An 18,969-nucleotide genomic window follows, 5' to 3' on the forward strand; every position below is an offset into this window, starting at 1 on the left:
GCAACTTCCCTTCAGAAGGCCTTTTTATCCCCCCAGAGCTGTGTGGAACATATATATATATTACATACATACAGTATTGTTCAAAATAATAGCAGTACAATGTGACTAACCAGAATAATCAAGGTTTTTCGTATATTTTTTTATTGCTACGTGGCAAACAAGTTACCAGTAGGTTCAGTAGATTCTCAGAAAACAAATGAGACCCAGCATTCATGATATGCACACTCTTAAGGCTGTGCAATTGGGCAATTAGTTGAATTAGTTGAAAGGGGTGTGTTCAAAAAAATAGCAGTGTGGCATTCAATCACTGAGGTCATCAATTTTGTGAAGAAACAGGTGTGAATCAGGTGGCCCCTATTTAAGGATGAAGCCGACACTTGTTGAACATGCATTTGAAAGCTGAGGAAAATGGTTCGTTCAAGACATTGTTCAGAAGAACAGCGTACTTTGATTAAAAAGTTGATTAGAGAGGGGAAAACCTATAAAGAGGTGCAAAAAATGATAGGCTGTTCAGCTAAAATGATCTCCAATGCCTTAAAATGGAGAGCAAAACCAGAGAGACGTGGAAGAAAACGGAAGAAAACCATCAAAATGGATAGAAGAATAACCAGAATGGCAAAGGCTCAGCCAATGATCACCTCCAGGATGATCAAAGACAGTCTGGAGTTACCTGTAAGTACTGTGACAGTTAGAAGACATCTGTGTGAAGCTAATCTATTTTCAAGAATCCCCCGCAAAGTCCCTCTGTTAAAAAAAAGGCATGTGCAGAAGAGGTTACAATTTGCCAAAGAACACATCAACTGGCCTAAAGAGAAATGGAGGAACATTTTGTGGACTGATGAGAGTAAAATTGTTCTTTTTGGGTCCAAGGGCCACAGGCAGTTTGTGAGACGACCCCCAAACTCTGAATTCAAGCCACAGTACACAGTGAAGACAGTGAAGCATGGAGGTGCAAGCATCATGATATGGGCATGTTTCTCCTACTATGGTGTTGGGCCTATTTATCGCATACCAGGGATCATGGATCAGTTTGCATATGTTAAAATACTTGAAGAGGTCATGTTGCCCTATGCTGAAGAGGACATGCCCTTGAAACAGTTGTTTCAACAAGACAATGACCCAAAACACACTAGTAAACGGGCAAAGTCTTGGTTCCAAACCAACAAAATTAATGTTATGGAGTGGCCAGCCCAATCTCCAGATCTTAATCCAATTGAGAACTTGTGGGGTGATATCAAAAATGTTGTTTCTGAAGCAAAACCAAGAAATGTGAATGAATTGTGGAATGTTGTTAAAGAATCATGGAGTGGAATAACAGCTGAGAGGTGCCACAAGTTGGTTGACTCCATGCCACACAGATGTCAAGCAGTTTTAAAAAACTGTGGTCATACAACTAAATATTAGTTTAGTGATTCACAGGATTAGTTTTGAGTTTGTACAGTCAAAGGTAGACACTGCTATTTTTTGAACACACCCCTTTCAACTAATTGCCCAATTGCACAGCCTTAAGAGCGTGCATATCATGAATGCTGGGTCTTGTTTGTTTTCTGACAATCTACTGAACCTAGTGGTAACTTGTTTGCCACGTAGCAATAAAAAATATACTAAAAACCTTGATTATTCTGGTTAGTCACATTGTACTGCTATTATTTTGAACAAGACTGTATATATATAATGTACATATACATATATATATATATAATGATGGTTAGATGCACTTTTAAGGATTTCAAAAACGAACCATCAAGTCAATGCCATTATAATGCTTGAAAGAGCCAGGACATGGTTAATATGACTCTGAATGTATTCGTCTGAAAGAAGAATGTAATTTATACCTAGGATGACTGGAGAACTGGGCTAATATGTTCATGCTTCCTGACTGGTACAAACCCAATAAAATGAAAAAAAAACTGGTACAAATTGTGAATAAAAACAGAACGCAATGATGTGTAAGTTTTAAATTTCAATATTTTATTCAGAATACAACATTGATGACATATCAAATGTTGAAAGTGAGACATTTTGAAATGTCATGCCAAATACTGGCTCATTTTGGATTTCATGAGAGCTACACATTTAAAAAAAAAAAGTAGGAACAAGGCCATGCTTACCACTGTGTGGCATCCCCTCTTCTTTTTATAACAGTCTGCAAACGTTTGGGGACTGAGGAGATAAGTTGTCAAGTTTAAAAATGGGAATGTTTTCCCATTCTTGTCTAATACAGGTTTCTAGTTGCTCAACTGTCTTTGGTCTTCTTTGTCACATCTTCCTCTTTATAATGCGCCAAATGTTTTCTATGGATGAATGATCTTGACTGCAGGCTGGCCATTTCAGTAGTACCCAGATCCTTCTTCTACACAGCCATAATGCTGTATTTGATGCAGTATGCGGTCTGGCATTGTCATGGGAGCATATGTTGTTCTAGAACTTGGATATACCACTCAGCATTGATGGTGCCTTTCCAGATGTGTAAGCTGCCAATGCCACACGCAGTCATCCAACCCAATACCATCAGAGATGCAGGCTTCTGAACTGAGCACTGATAACAACTTGGGTTGTACTTGTCCTCTTTAGTCCGGATGACATACGGTCCCAGTTTTCCAAAAAGAATTTCAAATTTGGAATCGTCTGACCACAGAACAGTTTTCCACTTTGCCACAGTCCATTTTAAATCAGCCTTGGTCCAGAGAGAATGCCTGCTCTTCTGGATCATGTTTAGATATGGCTTCTTTTTTTGACCTATATAGTTTTAGCCGGCAACAGGAAATGGCACAGTGGATTGTGTTCCCTGACAATGTATTCTGAAAGTAGTCCTGAGCCCATGTTGTGATTTCCATTACAGTAGCATTCCTGTATGTGATGCAATGCCGTCAAAGTGCCCGAAGGTCACGGGCATCCAGTATGATTTTCTGGCCTTGACCCTTACACACAGCGAGAGTTTCAGATTCTTTGAATCTTTGGATGATATCATGCATTGTAAATGATGATGATAACTTCATTTTGTCTCTGAGAAATTCCTTTCTGATATTGCTCCACTATTTTTTGCCACAGCATTGGGGGAATTGGTGATCCTCTGAGACACTGTCACTCTGAGAGGCTCTTTTTAAACCCAATCATGTTGCCAGTTGACCTAATAATTTCCAATTTGATCCTCCATCTGTTTCTTATATGTACATTTAACTTTTCTTGCCTCTTATTGCTACCTGTCCCAACATTTTTGGAATGTGTGGCTCTCATGAAATCCAAAACCTTTCAAAATGTCTCACTTTTAACATCTTATCTATATTCTATTGTGAATAAAATATATCAAAAGTTTTTAAAAGTTTGAGATTTGTAAATTATTGCATTTCTTTTTTTATTCACAATTTGTACAGTGTCCCAACTTTTTTGGAATTGGGTTTGTAAATCATGGGCTAATTTTCATTTTTGGGTGATTGTGGTGTGGCAAGCAGCGGGGCGAGGGACCGCGAGAGCGGGCCGGTGATTAACGTTCACGAGTGCCAGCTGCGTGGCACACCGGTCTCGTCTCGCGGCCATGTGACGGGAGCATATAAGGAGGAGCAAGGACAGCGGAAGACGAGAGAGGACCAGGCCTGGAGTTTATGTTTAGTTTTGTTTATGTGTTTGTGGGCAGTCGTCCGTGAGGGGCTGCCCACGTTTTATTTTGGTGTGTGTTTGCGGGCAGTCGTCCGTGAGGGGCTGTCCGCGGTTTTACTTTCATTTTGTTTATTTATTTTGAATAAATGTGTTTGTAACGTTCGCCGGTTCCCGCCTCCTTCCTTCCCATCTACAAACCGTATTACAGTGATCTATCCCTTTAATTGCTTTGCTTATTGTACAGCAGGCTTGGCAACAATTCCTAATCCTGTTTTTGTTTATTCTTCATTCATTCTGTATTCTTACATTGTGTGTGCATTAGTGGACGATTTCAGAGCTGGCATGTTACACATATTCACTGGTGGCAGTGCCGCTGTATGACACACTGGGTTCAGAGGCCATCAGCTACATCATTGACAAAGGTGAGCATGTGCACATCATTTTAATAATTATGTGCAGTAGCTTTATGATACTCTATCTTTCCCCTACTATTAGGTTTAATTTCTGCAAATAAATACTTGAAAAAGTAAATATATTTTATTGTTATCATTATTATTTTCTTTTTTTTAAAATGCAAACGCTCAATTTCTTATTCCTAATATGGAAAAAAATCTCCTCTGACCAAAGAATGAACACAGTGTCATTATGATTCAGGCTGCATCACAAGTCAGAATTCAGAAAGGGGTTAGTCGCTTTCAAATATTCATCCAGTTCCTTTTGCTTGAAGATCGATTCATCACACCTATTTGGAGTCAAAGCTGCCCATAGGGTCTGCTCAGAGCACCTGCCTGGTTCTTGTGGCCTCTGTTGTGGATCTGTGCCAATGGCTGTCATGTCGACAAGTACATTGGGTGTATACCAGGTTAAAGAGATGTGTTTTTAGTCTAGATTTAAACTGACAGAGTGTGTCAGCTTCCTGAACAAGATTCCAGAGTTTGGGTGTTAAATAGGAAAATCAACAAAAGGAAAAAAGGATCTACTGCCTGCAATACCACTTGCGATAGATATAAAGGACTGTAATGTGTCAAGTACTGGGGGCTTAACCATTTAGTAAGTAATTAGCAAGATGTTAAAATGTATAAGATGTTTAATAGGGAGCAAATGCAATGTTGAAAGACCTGGGCTAATATGGTCTTGCTTCCTGGTTCTAGTAAGAACTCTAGGTGCTGCATTTTGGACTAGCTGGAGATTGTTTATTAAGAATGCAGGGCAACCACCCAGTAGAGCATTACAATAATCTAGCCTTGAGGTCATGAATGTATGAAGTAACTTTTCAGCATTTGTCATTGAGAGCATATGTTGTAATTTAGATATATTTTAAACCATTATATTATAAACCCCTAAAACAATGTTATATATTTTGTTGACCTGTGTACTTACATTAATCCCAAATGTTTCCAACACTGTTTAAATCTAGAGAAATCAGCTATTGTAACAGCCTGTCAACAATGCCATCACGTTAAAACAACTTAACTGCTTAATATTACATTAACTTTAATAATTATACTTTAAAACATTAGCTCAATGATAAAAAAAACAACATTTCTACCCATCAGATTGCTTTCCATCGACTATGGAGGTGAAGACAACAACTCCCATGATTCCATGCTCATTTACGGCATTATCAAGCCACGCCTTCAAGTTATTGTTTTGAAAAGCAACCGCTAGTGGCGAACCTTACATACTGTGCCTTTAATATTTAATTAATTTACAGAACTATTTTTAATTTAATTTGAAGGTTTGAACAAACATGGGAATTATGTTGACATTATAATGTGTTGTTACATTTGTGGAAATATGTTATGGGTAACCAAGCTTTTGTTGTAGCCTCCATCTCCACTGTGATCTGTGATCTCGCGGAAAAGGCTCGTCTGATCTTGGACTGTGTGTCTGGCCGGAAGCACAGCGTCACAACCATAGTGATCATGGAGAACTTTGACAGTGAGCTGACTGTACAAGCACAACAGAACGGCATTGAGGTCATGAGCCTCATGGAGCTGGAGGTTTGATTACACACACACTTAAACACCCTTGGTAAGCAGTGATCCCATTAATCTTGTATTTGTACTGCATTAAATGAAGTCTTTCTTTTGGCAGGCTATAGGCAAAGCCAACCACAAGACTCCCATTGTGAGTAAAACAGAGCGCTATATTTATTCACAGACATGTAACTTTATATGTGTATAATGAACTGTTTTATTTGATTGCTCTATTATTGATATTTTACTTTATGATCATTTAATGAATGCCTTAGTTTTGAATTTGTATTTCTAGCCTCCTAAACCAGAGGACCTGGCACTGATTTGCTTCACAAGTGGAACTACAGGTATACATTTATACATTTCTTAATGGCAACTCTGAATAGTTTTAACATGTTATTGAATATGGCAATGCTTATTGTATAATTATATTATGATCTTGGCAAACTAGATCTGCTATGTTGCTGCTTATTGTCAGTTGTTGATTATTGTCTTAATTATTGTCTTAACGTCCATGTAGCGACACCTTTAATGATCATTGAAATGCTCCTGGGGCACTTTAGAATGTTTTCTTCTTTTTTTGGATTATGTTGTGTGGTAGTTCTTTTTTTCACTACCCTTTCTGTCTTTGTGAAAGTGAAGCAAATCTTTTTCTCCTGCCATTTCACATAAGTGCCAAGAACCGGGCGAAGTGATTACGCAAGATGGATGAATGACCAAATAAAAAATATGATATGCCCGATGCCACTAAAAAGAGTAAATATAAACGCTGTAAACCACAAACTCAATTCAGTACTCAGGCCTACTGTAGCTCTGTGAAAGCGAAAGGTGTAGGTAAAGTGAAAGCAACCTAATATATAACAGCTCCTGTCTGTGTCGTTAATTTTAATCTAACAACAACAACAACTACATGGGAAAATAAACAGTACTTGAAGAAAAAAAAGGCCTTTTATTGTGGCCAGCCTGTATTGTGGATTATTTTGGAAAAGGAGAAGTGCTCACTAACACAGATTTAGACAGATTTGTGAACAGTATTTGAGAGAAATAGGCCTTTTGTGTACATAGAAAAAGTTTAAGATCTTTTGAGTTCAGCTCAGGAAAAATGGGGGCAAAACAAGTGTTGCATTTATAATTTTGTTCCGTGTATAATCTACAGCTACTATAGTGGAGAAAAATGACAGCAAGAGAAGAGCCTCAACAGCTGAATTTCGGGCTGAGGGAGTAGCTTCGTCAAGTTTGTAAACAAGGTCTAAAAGCTGCTGAATTTGCTGCCATGGCAGGCACATTTTTTTCTGAATTGCAGCTTCTGACATGGTAGCGAGGACACAACCTAACAAATGGCTCCGTGGACGGCGCCATCTTTGACTTAGCACAACTGTTCGCTGTATCGCTGCCATAGTTTGACCAAACTCCCCTCCACAATCATTATCTTTAAACAGACTCCCTAATGGTTTGCCAGCTCATGTACCTTTGGATAATATAATTAAGAAGCTAACAACCCTCAGTGTAATGACAATTGTATTCTTTGCATGAAAACACTTCAGTTATCAGAATTATATTCGTATAGACTGAGCTGTAAAGAAAAAGTAGTGATAAGGTATAATCTGGTCCAGACCAACCTTACGTATGAATGACTTGTAGAAGGCATACTTAACTAAGACCGTTTCAAGGTATAACTTAAGAACAACGTAGCGTTAAGATTTCGGGAAATGCAGCCACAAATGTGGCTTCAATCATTGAATAATCCTTAATGCCCACAGCAAACTTCTTTCCTTTTTCTCTTACACGTTGCCTCATCTGTCATATTTTGGCATTTTTTAGGGCTCCCACCTGGAGAATAAATGTAACTGATTTCTTTTCCGACAGGAAATCCAAAGGGAGCTATGCTCACACATGGAAACGTTGTTTCCAATTGTTCTGCTTTCATTAAAGTTACACAGGTAAGATATATTTGACCCCCCTTCCCACCTTCTTTATCCTTCTAAAATTAATAGTAGTAAAGAAGTCTTTCTGGGAGAAAAAGAGCAACAATGCCAACAAATGAGATTTAAATGACAGATGAGATCTGAGATTTTATAAGAGCATGTTTCCTTTTCCTTCCATTTTGTTTGTCAGTTAATTAAACAAAATGTTCTCGGGTCAAATCAAGTTTTTTTTTTTTCTGTCTCTGTTATGTTCACCTTTTCTTGTGCCTCATTTCCTTACTTAATTGTCTGTTTCCTGTTTCTACCTCCCTCATGATCTGTATGTTGGTGTGTTTGTATATGTTTATGCGCGTGTGTGTGTGTGTGTGTGTGTGTGTGTGTGTGTGTGTGTGTGGTTAGGTGTCACTGAAACTTGGTCCTCGAGATGTTCTCATCTCTTTCTTACCACTAGCGCATATGTTTGAAAGAGTAGTTGAGGTATGTTAGATTTCACAAAATTTTACATGGTGTGTGTGTTTTTGCAGGTTCATTGCATGCTTAACCAGACAGACATTCACATTTCTTACCTACCACTAGCACACATGTTTGAGAGAGTGGTTGAGGTATGTATTATGCATGCACACATTGTTTATCATGCATGTCATTAAAGGTCCCGTTCTTCGCGTGTTTTCGAAGCTTTGATTATGTTTACAGTGTGCAATATAACATGAGTTCATGTTTCGCGTTTAAAAAACCCCAGTATTTTTCACACAATTTACTTATCTGTATACCGGTGTTTCCTCTGTCCTAAAAACGGCCTGATGATTTCCTTGTTCTATGAAGTCCCTCCTTCAAAAATACGTAACGAGTTCTGATAAGGCCAGCGCTTCCCGCGCTGTGATTGGACAGCAGCTTAGCACGTTGCCAGGAAAGGTCCCGCCTCTTACCATAACGGGTAGATACCAGATACGTGCGCTCAATGTTATTGCAAAAATGTCTATATTGCCTTATCAATTTGAGCCGGAATCAGACCCGGAGAATATCGAAGAGGACCGATTACAACCTGCTCAGGAAAGACTTTTGCAGGATATTTCAGAATGGTAAGCTGTCTATTCAGTAGTTTAAACTGATCATTACAAACACCAACAATCGATGGTGTCTGAATGAATTACTACACTTTTATATGCTAAGTTTTTCGGATTAGTTTCAATTACCATCTAAAGTTAGTTAACAAAGCTAAACAGCGTTACACTTTGTGTCATGAGTTACATAAACTGTTAAACAGACCAACTTAAATAATAAAATACACTTACCGGTTGTGCACCATAAACAACGCCTTCTCCAGACAAAGAGGGAACTGCGTCATCTTTTAAGAATAATCTTTCTGCGAATCCGGCATTAAACTGATTGAGATTGAGGAAGCAGTCCTCAGCAAAATGTGCTGCACATAGTTTCATTGATCTCTACGTACATCGTCTGTGGGAAGGCCAAACAAAGGTGATTTGACTCCGGGATGAAAATAACAGCGTTTCAATGGCATGGCGACAAACACACTTTACAAAAACAACGCTTCCTATTCTCGACCTGCGAGAGCAAAAGGACCATGCCCCCGAATTTGCGTGTTCTTGTGGGCAGAGGGTTCGTCAACAAACGGTTTTAGTTGCGTCATTAAAGCAGGAAGTGCAGGGGTGTAGTTCAAACCGGCCGTTCGCTGTAGGCTTTGAAAGGGAACTTCTGTTAAATAAAATATCTCGCTTGGCATTGAACTTTGAGCTTTATAATTTTACAGGTATTATTTATGCTCTAACAGCAACATTACACACTAACTAAAGTTTGAAAGATGGAATCGCAAAGAATGGGACCTTTAAAACAAATATTTTATCAATTGAATGAATATTTTTTTGTTAAATAGATATATGATGTTTGATATTTGATATGATGTCAAAGTATCATGCTTGTTCATTTTTATTTTCTATGCAGTTTTACCAAGTTTAATGTTTTGCTATTCCGTAATATTTAAAATAGTATATAAAATATTCTCCTCACATTTTGATATTTGAATCAAACTTGTAGGGACATTATCACTTGTGGCCACTACTGTATACAGAAATGAATCTTGATTATATTCTTGTTGAATAATAGTTTGTTGTGTGTGTATAGGGTGTGCTTTTGGTCCACGGGGCCAGGATTGGATATTTTCAGGGTGATATCCGTCTGCTGATGGATGATTTGAAGACTCTTAAGCCCACCGTATTTCCTGTAGTGCCCAGACTGCTCAACCGCATGTTTGATAAGGTACTTCTGTTTAGTTATACACACATAAACTGTTTGCATTGAAGTCTGTGCTTAAACATTCCCTGTGATCTTTGCTCATTATACATTCATGTGTGTTTGCGTTAAGATCTTCGGACAGGCGAACACTCCTCTCAAGAGATGGCTGCTGGATTTCGCCACCAGCAGGAAAGAGGCAGAGCTAAGAAGTGGAGTTGTGAGGACGGACAGCATGTGGGATAAACTGATCTTCAGCAAAGTGCAGGTAACGCGAGAGCGAGAGCAGTGACAGAATAATCAGATGAAGCCACACAGAAGCTTTAAAGACTCTGTTGCCTGGCAACAGACAAATTCAAAAATACTCAGCATCCAACTGTATAATGTTTATATAGCAAAAAAAGCATGTGAATTCATGCCATATCCATACACCAAGGACGATAACTATAATGATAACTAAATTGTTACTGATCTAAAACACAGCTATAACAATAACGACAGTGTTATTGTGTGAAAAAAAGTCTGCTCACCAAGGCTGCATTATTTTCATTAATAATATTAGGAATTAATATAACAAGTTATAAATAACTGTTTTTGATTTGAATATCTTTTAATTACATATCTTGCTGTAATGTAGTATCTTGTATTAGTTGTGCCTCTTAACAGACACAAAATGCAATTAAAATGTCTGTCCAACATGAATAGGGTCCTTACATGACAATGAGATGCATTTAGCCATTGTTTAAATTCACAATACAGCACATATCAACTTTCCCAAAACTCAGTCACATAGATAATAAAAAGTGATTATGATTTGTTGAATGACCATAATGACTTTTTTTGTAACTAAAAAACTGTATGATCACAACACTTTTAGCCCTCCAGAAACAGAAGTGTGACAACCATAGATATCCATAATAAAGGCTAGATGTCTTACGGCGGAGTCACCATCGTCATCACCGGCGGCCATCTTGTCACAGGCAAGCTTTCTGTCGGGCTCTGTGGAACCTGATGTAAGATGAGTGATCTGTACGAACATAAATACTCTTATCTCGCTGAAATCTTGACGGATTTACAAATGGTTTGGTTTCTTACAAACGTTATTAACATGGCTACAAATCTGGATGCTTTAACACGTTGAAATTGCAGCTTTTCGTTTCGATAAACGACTTAATCGTGCAGCTTGTGTAAAAAAAACTATTCTAGCCGCTATAACTCTGTGCCACTCCTTCACACAATTATTCTGCTTGTTTTCTAAGAAACTACAGGGTCTCAGCTTTCTAAAGAGGTAAGGCATTTGATGGTCAGGCAAGGCAAGGCAAGGCAAGTTTATTTATATAGCACATTTCATACACAATGGCAATTCAAAGTGCTTTACATAGAAAGGAATTAAAATAGGGATAGAAAATGCTGAAGAAAAAGAATACAATGTAAAGAGAATTAAAATTAATAAAATGATGATAACCAAAGAAAAGAACAAAAAAATGGGTAGGCAAAAATAGGTGAGAAAATTGATCTCTGAAGTAAGCACAGTGAAATGGGGGGGTGGGGGTGGGATCCTAGTAAATTGCGTTTTTGAAGTTAAAATAAACTTAGTTTGCATGTTTTTTAGTTTATTTGAAAAAACAAATGATTTTATTATAATAGTGATATTCTTATTATAAAGTGTGTGTGTGTGTATATATATATATATATATAATATATAGCTAGCTCTGGAAAAAAAATCAGAGCTGTGTGTGTATGTGTGTGTATATATGTATATGTATACATATATGTGTATGTGTGTGTGTGTATGTGTGTGTGTGTATGTGTAAATATATATATATATATATATATATATATATATATATATATATATATATATATATATATATATATATATATATATATATATATATATATAATTTTTGCACAGTTTTAGTAGCCTATATATTGATTTAACATAAATACCGTGTGTGTGTGTGTGTATTCATTGCACCTATCTGTTCTGTTCAATGTTACTTTCATATTGAAGTCCATGGTTATAATTATTCATAAGTATGTAGTGGGGCATAACTACATCTCTGACGTTTATAACAAACAAAACCGCTTGAAAATCGGTTGAAATTTGAGCAAGTTATGGTTATTTAAAAGTACATGCACCATTAAAACACACTGTTACGAGTGAGCGAGCTGCCTGTGACAAGATGGCCGCCAGTTGCGGACAGCGACCTCCATTGGCCAACAGTGCGCACGCGTCTCAATCAGCTCCCTAGTTCAGTTGTCAGGGCACTGATCAGCGAGTCAGCCCATTGACTTATGTCCTGATCAGTGCCCTGACTACTGAACTAAGGAGCTGATTGAGATGCAGGGCTAGCCTTTATTATGGATATCTATGGTGACAACTATTTTTTTTTTCTTCTGCGGTGTAAACATACCCAAGCTGACTTCTGTGACTCCCCCTACAGGCCAGTCTGGGTGGGCGCGTGAGGCTTATGATCACTGGAGCTGCTCCCGTCTCTCCCACAGTCCTCACCTTCCTGCGAGCAGCGCTTGGCTGCCAGGTACAGACACACAAAGACTTCTGTTCTCATGCTATCACTTCACAAATATTATTTTAAAGTCGCAGTTTCTTTTGTGTAGTTTTATGAGGGTTACGGGCAGACAGAGTGTACCGCAGGCTGCACAATGTCACTTCCTGGAGACTGGACAGCGGGTAAGACATGCAAATCTTCACACCGGTATACTAACACATATAACAAACGGATACACCTGATTTGATAAACAGCTTGTACTGTTACACAAACTCTCTTGGTATCTTGTACAGGTCATGTGGGAGCGCCGCTGCCCTGTAATTTCGTTAAGTTAATGGATGTGGCTGAAATGAATTATTCAGCAGCCAATGGAGAGGGAGAGGTAGGTCACCAATTAAAACATTTTTTTTTTTTAAAGAAATGTTCTTCGTTTATTACAAGTGGTCCACTTTATATTAGGTGTATTTAAGGTAAAAACATGTATGTACACAATAAGTGCATTTTATCATTTTAAAGTGCATTATATGTTGTCACATAGTAGTTAAAGACACTTAATATAAAGGGCCCCACTTTTTTAAGTGGCCTTAAGTACTATGTACTTACATCAAAAAATAAGTACAATGTACTTACTGTGTTCAAATTGTATTGCAAAACACCTTTGCTGATATTGAGGTGGGATACGGGTAGAGTTAGGGACAGGTGTGTGGTGTGGGTCAGTTTAAGGGTAGGGTTAGGTGTAAGGGAAGTGCAAACTTTGTAATTACAAATGTAACTAAAGAAATTAATTACAGACGTAATTACATGCAGGTATTTTTGACAATGTAAGTACAATGTAAAAACATGTATGTACACAATAAGTGCATTGTATCAAATGATTAATTACAATGTTAGTACACAGTATTTAAGGCCACCTAATATAAAGTGGGTCCTTATAAAGTGTATCTAATTAAACTTTGTTGACAGCTTTTGGCATATTGTTAATGTAATAATTAATAAATAAAAATAATTTAGACTCGACCCTCATTTATGAATTAAATATTAATAGATGGAATGGCTACTTCCCAATATTTTCAACTTTTGTCATGACCGAGCAAAGCTAAAATTATCATTTAAACCTACTTGACGAATTTTTTATTATGAAGTGGCACAGTTTACCTCCCAGTTTACTTGCTGTGTGTCCGCCACAGGTGTGTGTGAAAGGACCAAATGTGTTTCAAGGTTATCTGAAGGACCCAGAGCGAACCTCAGAGGCCATAGATAAAGACGGCTGGCTGCACACCGGAGACATCGGCAAATGGTTACCGGTAAATTCTAGATCCTTTCTCAACACTTCTGCTCCTTATTTACTGTCAGTCGACTGTATCTTTTTCTAACTCTCCCAGTTCAGTTCTAATTTATTAAACATCCTGAATTCTTTGAATCGTTCACTTGATTCAGTGAATCAGATGCATTTTTAATGGAACTGACATCAATCAAGTTACTGTCTAAGTAACTTTGCAACTGATACTAATTTGAGTATTAGTTGACTTTAGTAGACTGTTAAGATAAAGAAAGGAAAAACAGCATTATTTCTAAGGAGAATCTTTTGTTACAATGTAAACATCTTTACTGTCATCAATTTAAAGGGATAGTTCACTTTAAAATGAAAATTCTGTCATCCTTTACTCATCCTCCTCACCCTCAACCCCATTTTTTTTTCCTACTATGGAAGTCAATGGCTCCAGTTAACTGTTTGTTTACTGATATTCTTCAAAAAATCTTCCCTTGTGTTCAGCTGAAGAAAGAAATTCATACAAGTTTGAAACAACTTTAGGGTGAGTAAAGGATGACAGAATTTTCCTTTTAAAATGAACTATCCCTTTAATGCATCCTTGCTGAAAAAAAAAATATATAATTTACAACAACAACAAAAATCACTCACCCCAAACTTCTGAATGGTATATTATTGAGTTATGAATGTCAAAGACTGATGGAAAATATTGCTCTGAACACACTTTATTGCTCTTTTATTTCATACAATTTTTAGATATTTATATATTTACAGAATATAGGAATTAGATATTTACAGTTCTGCATGTGTGTGTGTCCACTGAAACTCACACCTGTGACTTCACCAGGTTGCATTGATAATAATTATAGAGAATTAAAGCATATGACTTGTGCACAATCTTCCCAAACTGTTAAAAGTGTGTAATATTTTGAAGTTATTACACAAGTTCTTATGAAGAATTATGGTCCATCATAATTCCTTCCTTAATTAAGTAAGCTGAGTATTTATCGTTTTAGAATGGAACTCTGAAGATTGTAGACAGGAAGAAACATATCTTTAAGCTGGCTCAGGGTGAATACATCGCTCCAGAGAAGATTGAGAACATCTACATCCGCAGTGATCCTGTGGCCCAGGTCTTTGTACATGGAGACAGTCTACAGGTGAGAAACCGGAGTCAATCAGAGTGTGTGGGTTTGGTTTGTTGGGTTATTATAGGATCTATATGTGTGGGTATATGCAATACATTAGAGTAAACCTATTCTGTTACTTCTCGTAGGCATGTTTAGTGGGTATTGTGGTTCCTGATCCAGACTTTCTGCCAGGATGGGCAAAGAAAAGAGGAATTGAGGGTTCATATACTGAAATGTGCAAACTCAAGGTAAACTACAGAAAAAAAAAGACTTAGGGTGTGTTCAAACTTGGCAGGTTTGGTTCGATTAAAACAAACTCAGTTGCGATTGCTCTTTTGGTGTGGTTCATTTGAGTAAGTGTGAACGCCAGCATCCGAACTCTGGTGCGCAACATACAAGTGTATTGAGACTTGAGAAAGATTGAGAATTTTTATTGGAGTACGGTCATAAACGGCGTAAGCATAAACCGGTCGGAACAGGTCGTTTTTTGCCTCTTACCTCGATTTCGCACTGCATGTAAACGCATTAACCTGCTTTTTGTCGGCTTAATGAAATGCACGTGTTATAGGTGACAAAAACGCAAATTTAGAGCAGATTTAAACGCATCCAGACAGAGCGAGCTAGCGTTTTGCATGAAATAAGGACATATACCACAAACGCAGACTCGTTTAAGACACAGAAAATTGTAAAGATGTGTTATTCTCATCACATGTAGCAGAAGTAGAAGGGGTTCAGTCAAAACGCTTCATAACGGCATAAGGGATAATATGAGCCGTAAATCTCCCGCTGACACGGTGCACGCTTTATTTTACATCACAACTGATGTAACATTTGAAAAACTCAGAGTCAGATATATGAACATTATTATTTTTGACGGCACTACAAGGAAATTTATAAATAGTTTATAAATAGTCATGTAAACGCGGTTAACTTGTGTTGTCCGTTTACTGGTTTGCAAACTGGTGATTTCAATAAGCTGATTTTTTTGAAGTTATCAGCTTATTGGTGTGCATGTAAACGCACGCACCCATTGTCACACGACGCGACCCTGAAATAGTTTTTTTTTTCCTCATAGTCGTGATGTTGGCCATCACAGTTCGGTAGAGGCATCCGAGTTCTCAGCTCCATCATACAACACAGCATTGTTTTGATTTATTCGATAAGTTCCATCGCCAAATCTATATGTCATAAAAGCAGTTTTGTTTTCTATCTTTAGGTTCGGTGTTAAAAATTATAGTGTGAACGCTAAGCGAACCAGGGCGGAATGTATCATTCTTTTTCAGTCCTGACCAAAAGAACCAAACAAGTATGAACATTACCTTTAAAGTTTGGGATTCAACCTGTTTAAGTTGATGACAACTTTCAATGTTCTTTCTTTTTTTTTTAAAGCAGTGGTTTTGCCATCAGTCAATATATAATCTTAAACATATATTAGAGACAATTTGTCTATACAAATGAAATACCATATAAATGGAAAGTATGAAGACTGAGGCCTTGAGATTTTGAATTGGCTGTAATGTTTGAATGGCTTGTGCCAAACCTGAAGAACTGACACCTTATATTGTGTTTAAACAGGAACTGAAAAATGCCATCCTAGAGGATATCATTCGGCTAGGGAAAGAAGCCGGACTGAAGTCTTTTGAACAGGTGAATCTAACAAATACAAATCCAGATTCAACACTGACTAATTACATTTTTACACAATTTATCTGTTATTAAAGTATTATTTTGTTTTGAATAAATACGGACTCAGATGTCAAATACAAAAGTACTTGTAAAAGGGTTTTCAACCAGGGTCTGTTGAACCCATGGGGTCGTCTGTTAACTTAAAAAAACAACAACCACAAGGAACTCGGTTCCTCAGACAACGCTTAAGCTAGTTCCAGACTAAAATGCATGTTTGAGCTGTTTTCATTGAAAGCAGCTTGCACTGAGATATCTAAAAATATGTAAACGCCATTGTTTTGTCTCAAGATGCAGTCCAGTCATGTTTTATTTCCCAAGGCAGGTTTATAAAAGCTAATTAAATGTCACAACTAAGGCCTAATCTTGGCTTAATATAATTAAGTATGTCCCTGTATGTGAAGGCGGGCCTGCATGTTTTTAAACATTCTGAAAATATTTAACATAGCCTATTTCAAAATGTTTTCTAAATATGGATAATTTGTCCAATAATTATTTTAATTGTTATTAAATACTACTTGTAATAACTTAAATGTCACTGCATTTGTTGCTTCTATACAGCATAAAAATACTATTTTTAATAACATTAACAAACATTATTATGCAAAAATAGTGTTGACCCATTTTATTTTATTTTATTATTTTTATTTACTCTCTGTTGGACAATAAAATGCTATTGTAAATTATTAATAATATAATAAGTATCATTAATAATATAATTGGTACAAGTATGATTTGTATTATATTATAGAATTTTTATATTTTATATTAACATTGTATTCGTAGTAGTATTATTAATACATTGTTATTAATATTTATTAGCTATACTATTATAAAAGTATTATTTGATAATTTAATAAGAATTATTTTTCATAATAACTATTATTAATAATATTATTATTGAAGTGACTCACTATATTACTGTGAAATGTAAGCATTTTTACACAAGTATGTGGTAGCAACTCAATGTAATAACTGCATAATGTAATTATAATTGAATTATGTTCATAATGTAATTTGCTCATAATGGAATAATTTTTACATTGGGAAATTATTACATTATAAACTCACCAATAACATGTAATTTTTTGTTATTGTAATAGCTTTTAAAACATTTTAGTATTCTCATATAGTAAATGTTTAAGAATCTAAATCCAGATAAATAAATTAAATCAGAACTTGTGCACCTTTTCTACTACTACTATTAGCAGTTGGCTTCCTCGGTCAGAAAATGTTGACAAGCCCTGAACAAGAATGAGTGTGTATTCTTTTATCTAATCTGTGTGTTTGTAGGTGAGAGACATTGCCCTGCACATGGAGATGTTTTCTGTTCAGAATGGACTCCTCACCCCAACACTGAAAGCAAAGAGAACCGAGCTGAGAAACCACTTCAGAGAGCAGATTGACCAGCTCTACGCCAAAATCAAAATGTGAACAAAGACCCCGTCTACACTGAGAGTGACCGAACCAGAAAAAAACTCTAAACACGCATACTTGCAATGTGTTGATGATTTATAATGGAGGAGCTCCGGCTCTGTCTTGCTGCGTCACACACACCACATGGTGAGAGAAGGACCACAGCAGAAGTTAATTCTCTTGGCCTCCAGCCTAATTTAAGTACTTTTGTAATTTCTACCACTTGGAGGTGCTACTGTCATTTCTCAGAAGAGGTGAAGTACGGCTCAACTCGGATATTTCATGAGCGCTGTTATTCATCTGTGATGACACTGGAAGTGAATCACCCTAATGCCTTAAGCCAGTGAATGCTAACAATCCAGAGCACACACACAAGATCATATAAAACAAAATGACAGACAGGCTGATACTCATATGCCAAAAAGTGCTTCGTAAGCCATGTGCAGTTTATCAAAACCTATTTAAAATATAGTGCTTTCCAATAAACGTATTTAAATGGATATTTATGTTGATTATTTAATCGTATGATCTTTACTGTAGGTCACAATGCTTTTATGATGAACCATGTGTTTGACACAGACTCCTATTTCCATATTTGAATAAATGATTTCCAGTGAAATTGACGGTATAATGACATCACAAACCGGTTCTTGATGATGCTGATTCCAGCCCTTTGAAATCTCGGCCTCTCTCCTGGAGATTAAAGCTTGTATATAGGTTATCTATTTATGTTTGTACATCTTTTTATGTATTCTGGTTCATGTAAATGTGCAGAAGTTTATTTGTAGCATGTGGATGTTGAAGACAGAAATAAATTCATGCCATTGGCTTTTAATAGTGTTTGAGTTTGTTCGTTCCTTAACTTTGACACAGGCCTCAGTGCCTTTATTTAGAAAATATGAGTGTTGCGCAGTATAATTGCAGTAATACATTTCCTCATTGGGAATTATTCAAACACTAGTATATTATATTATTGCATCTATTTGCAGGTGTTCATAATATAATTACTAATGCATTACAGTTTTGGTTCACAGACTGGCCAGGACAGTGGGAATGATCTTAGAATATTAAGCAGAAAATAAATATGAGCAACTAATTTATTTCACTGGTGCTGTTTTATATATTTTAAAAAACAATATGGGGGAAAAGATTCCATGGTTACAACATAAAGAGTAGCATAAAGGTCTAGGCCTGCTAAAAGTTACGTTC

The 18,969-nt window shown here is 36.7% G+C and overlaps 1 protein-coding gene across 4 annotated transcripts in view; it reads left to right on the top strand.

Moving 5' to 3' along the window:
* acsl1a (acyl-CoA synthetase long chain family member 1a) overlaps window positions 1-18,583 on the top strand; it is a 49,781-nt gene extending 31,198 nt beyond the window's left edge. For 3 of the 4 annotated variants that reach the window (XM_067441905.1, XM_067441909.1, XM_067441907.1), the window contains 16 exons: window positions 3,920-4,019; window positions 5,425-5,600; window positions 5,695-5,727; window positions 5,872-5,923; window positions 7,443-7,516; window positions 8,026-8,103; window positions 9,641-9,775; window positions 9,882-10,016; window positions 12,196-12,291; window positions 12,371-12,443; window positions 12,555-12,643; window positions 13,449-13,565; window positions 14,548-14,691; window positions 14,808-14,909; window positions 16,237-16,308; window positions 17,638-18,583. In XM_067441905.1, coding sequence (XP_067298006.1) covers window positions 3,920-4,019; window positions 5,425-5,600; window positions 5,695-5,727; window positions 5,872-5,923; window positions 7,443-7,516; window positions 8,026-8,103; window positions 9,641-9,775; window positions 9,882-10,016; window positions 12,196-12,291; window positions 12,371-12,443; window positions 12,555-12,643; window positions 13,449-13,565; window positions 14,548-14,691; window positions 14,808-14,909; window positions 16,237-16,308; window positions 17,638-17,778 — 1,617 coding nt within the window. In that variant the 3' untranslated portion in view covers window positions 17,779-18,583. Of the gene's footprint in view, window positions 1-3,919; window positions 4,020-5,424; window positions 5,601-5,694; window positions 5,728-5,871; window positions 5,924-7,442; window positions 7,517-7,900; window positions 7,979-8,025; window positions 8,104-9,640; window positions 9,776-9,881; window positions 10,017-12,195; window positions 12,292-12,370; window positions 12,444-12,554; window positions 12,644-13,448; window positions 13,566-14,547; window positions 14,692-14,807; window positions 14,910-16,236; window positions 16,309-17,637 lie in introns of all 4 variants that reach the window. The other variant, XM_067441906.1, reaches the window with a different exon arrangement.
* Window positions 18,584-18,969: the final 386 nt, after the last annotated feature.

The sequence above is a fragment of the Pseudorasbora parva genome, chromosome 4, assembly GCF_024679245.1.
Source record: "Pseudorasbora parva isolate DD20220531a chromosome 4, ASM2467924v1, whole genome shotgun sequence".
NCBI lineage: Eukaryota > Metazoa > Chordata > Actinopteri > Cypriniformes > Gobionidae > Pseudorasbora > Pseudorasbora parva.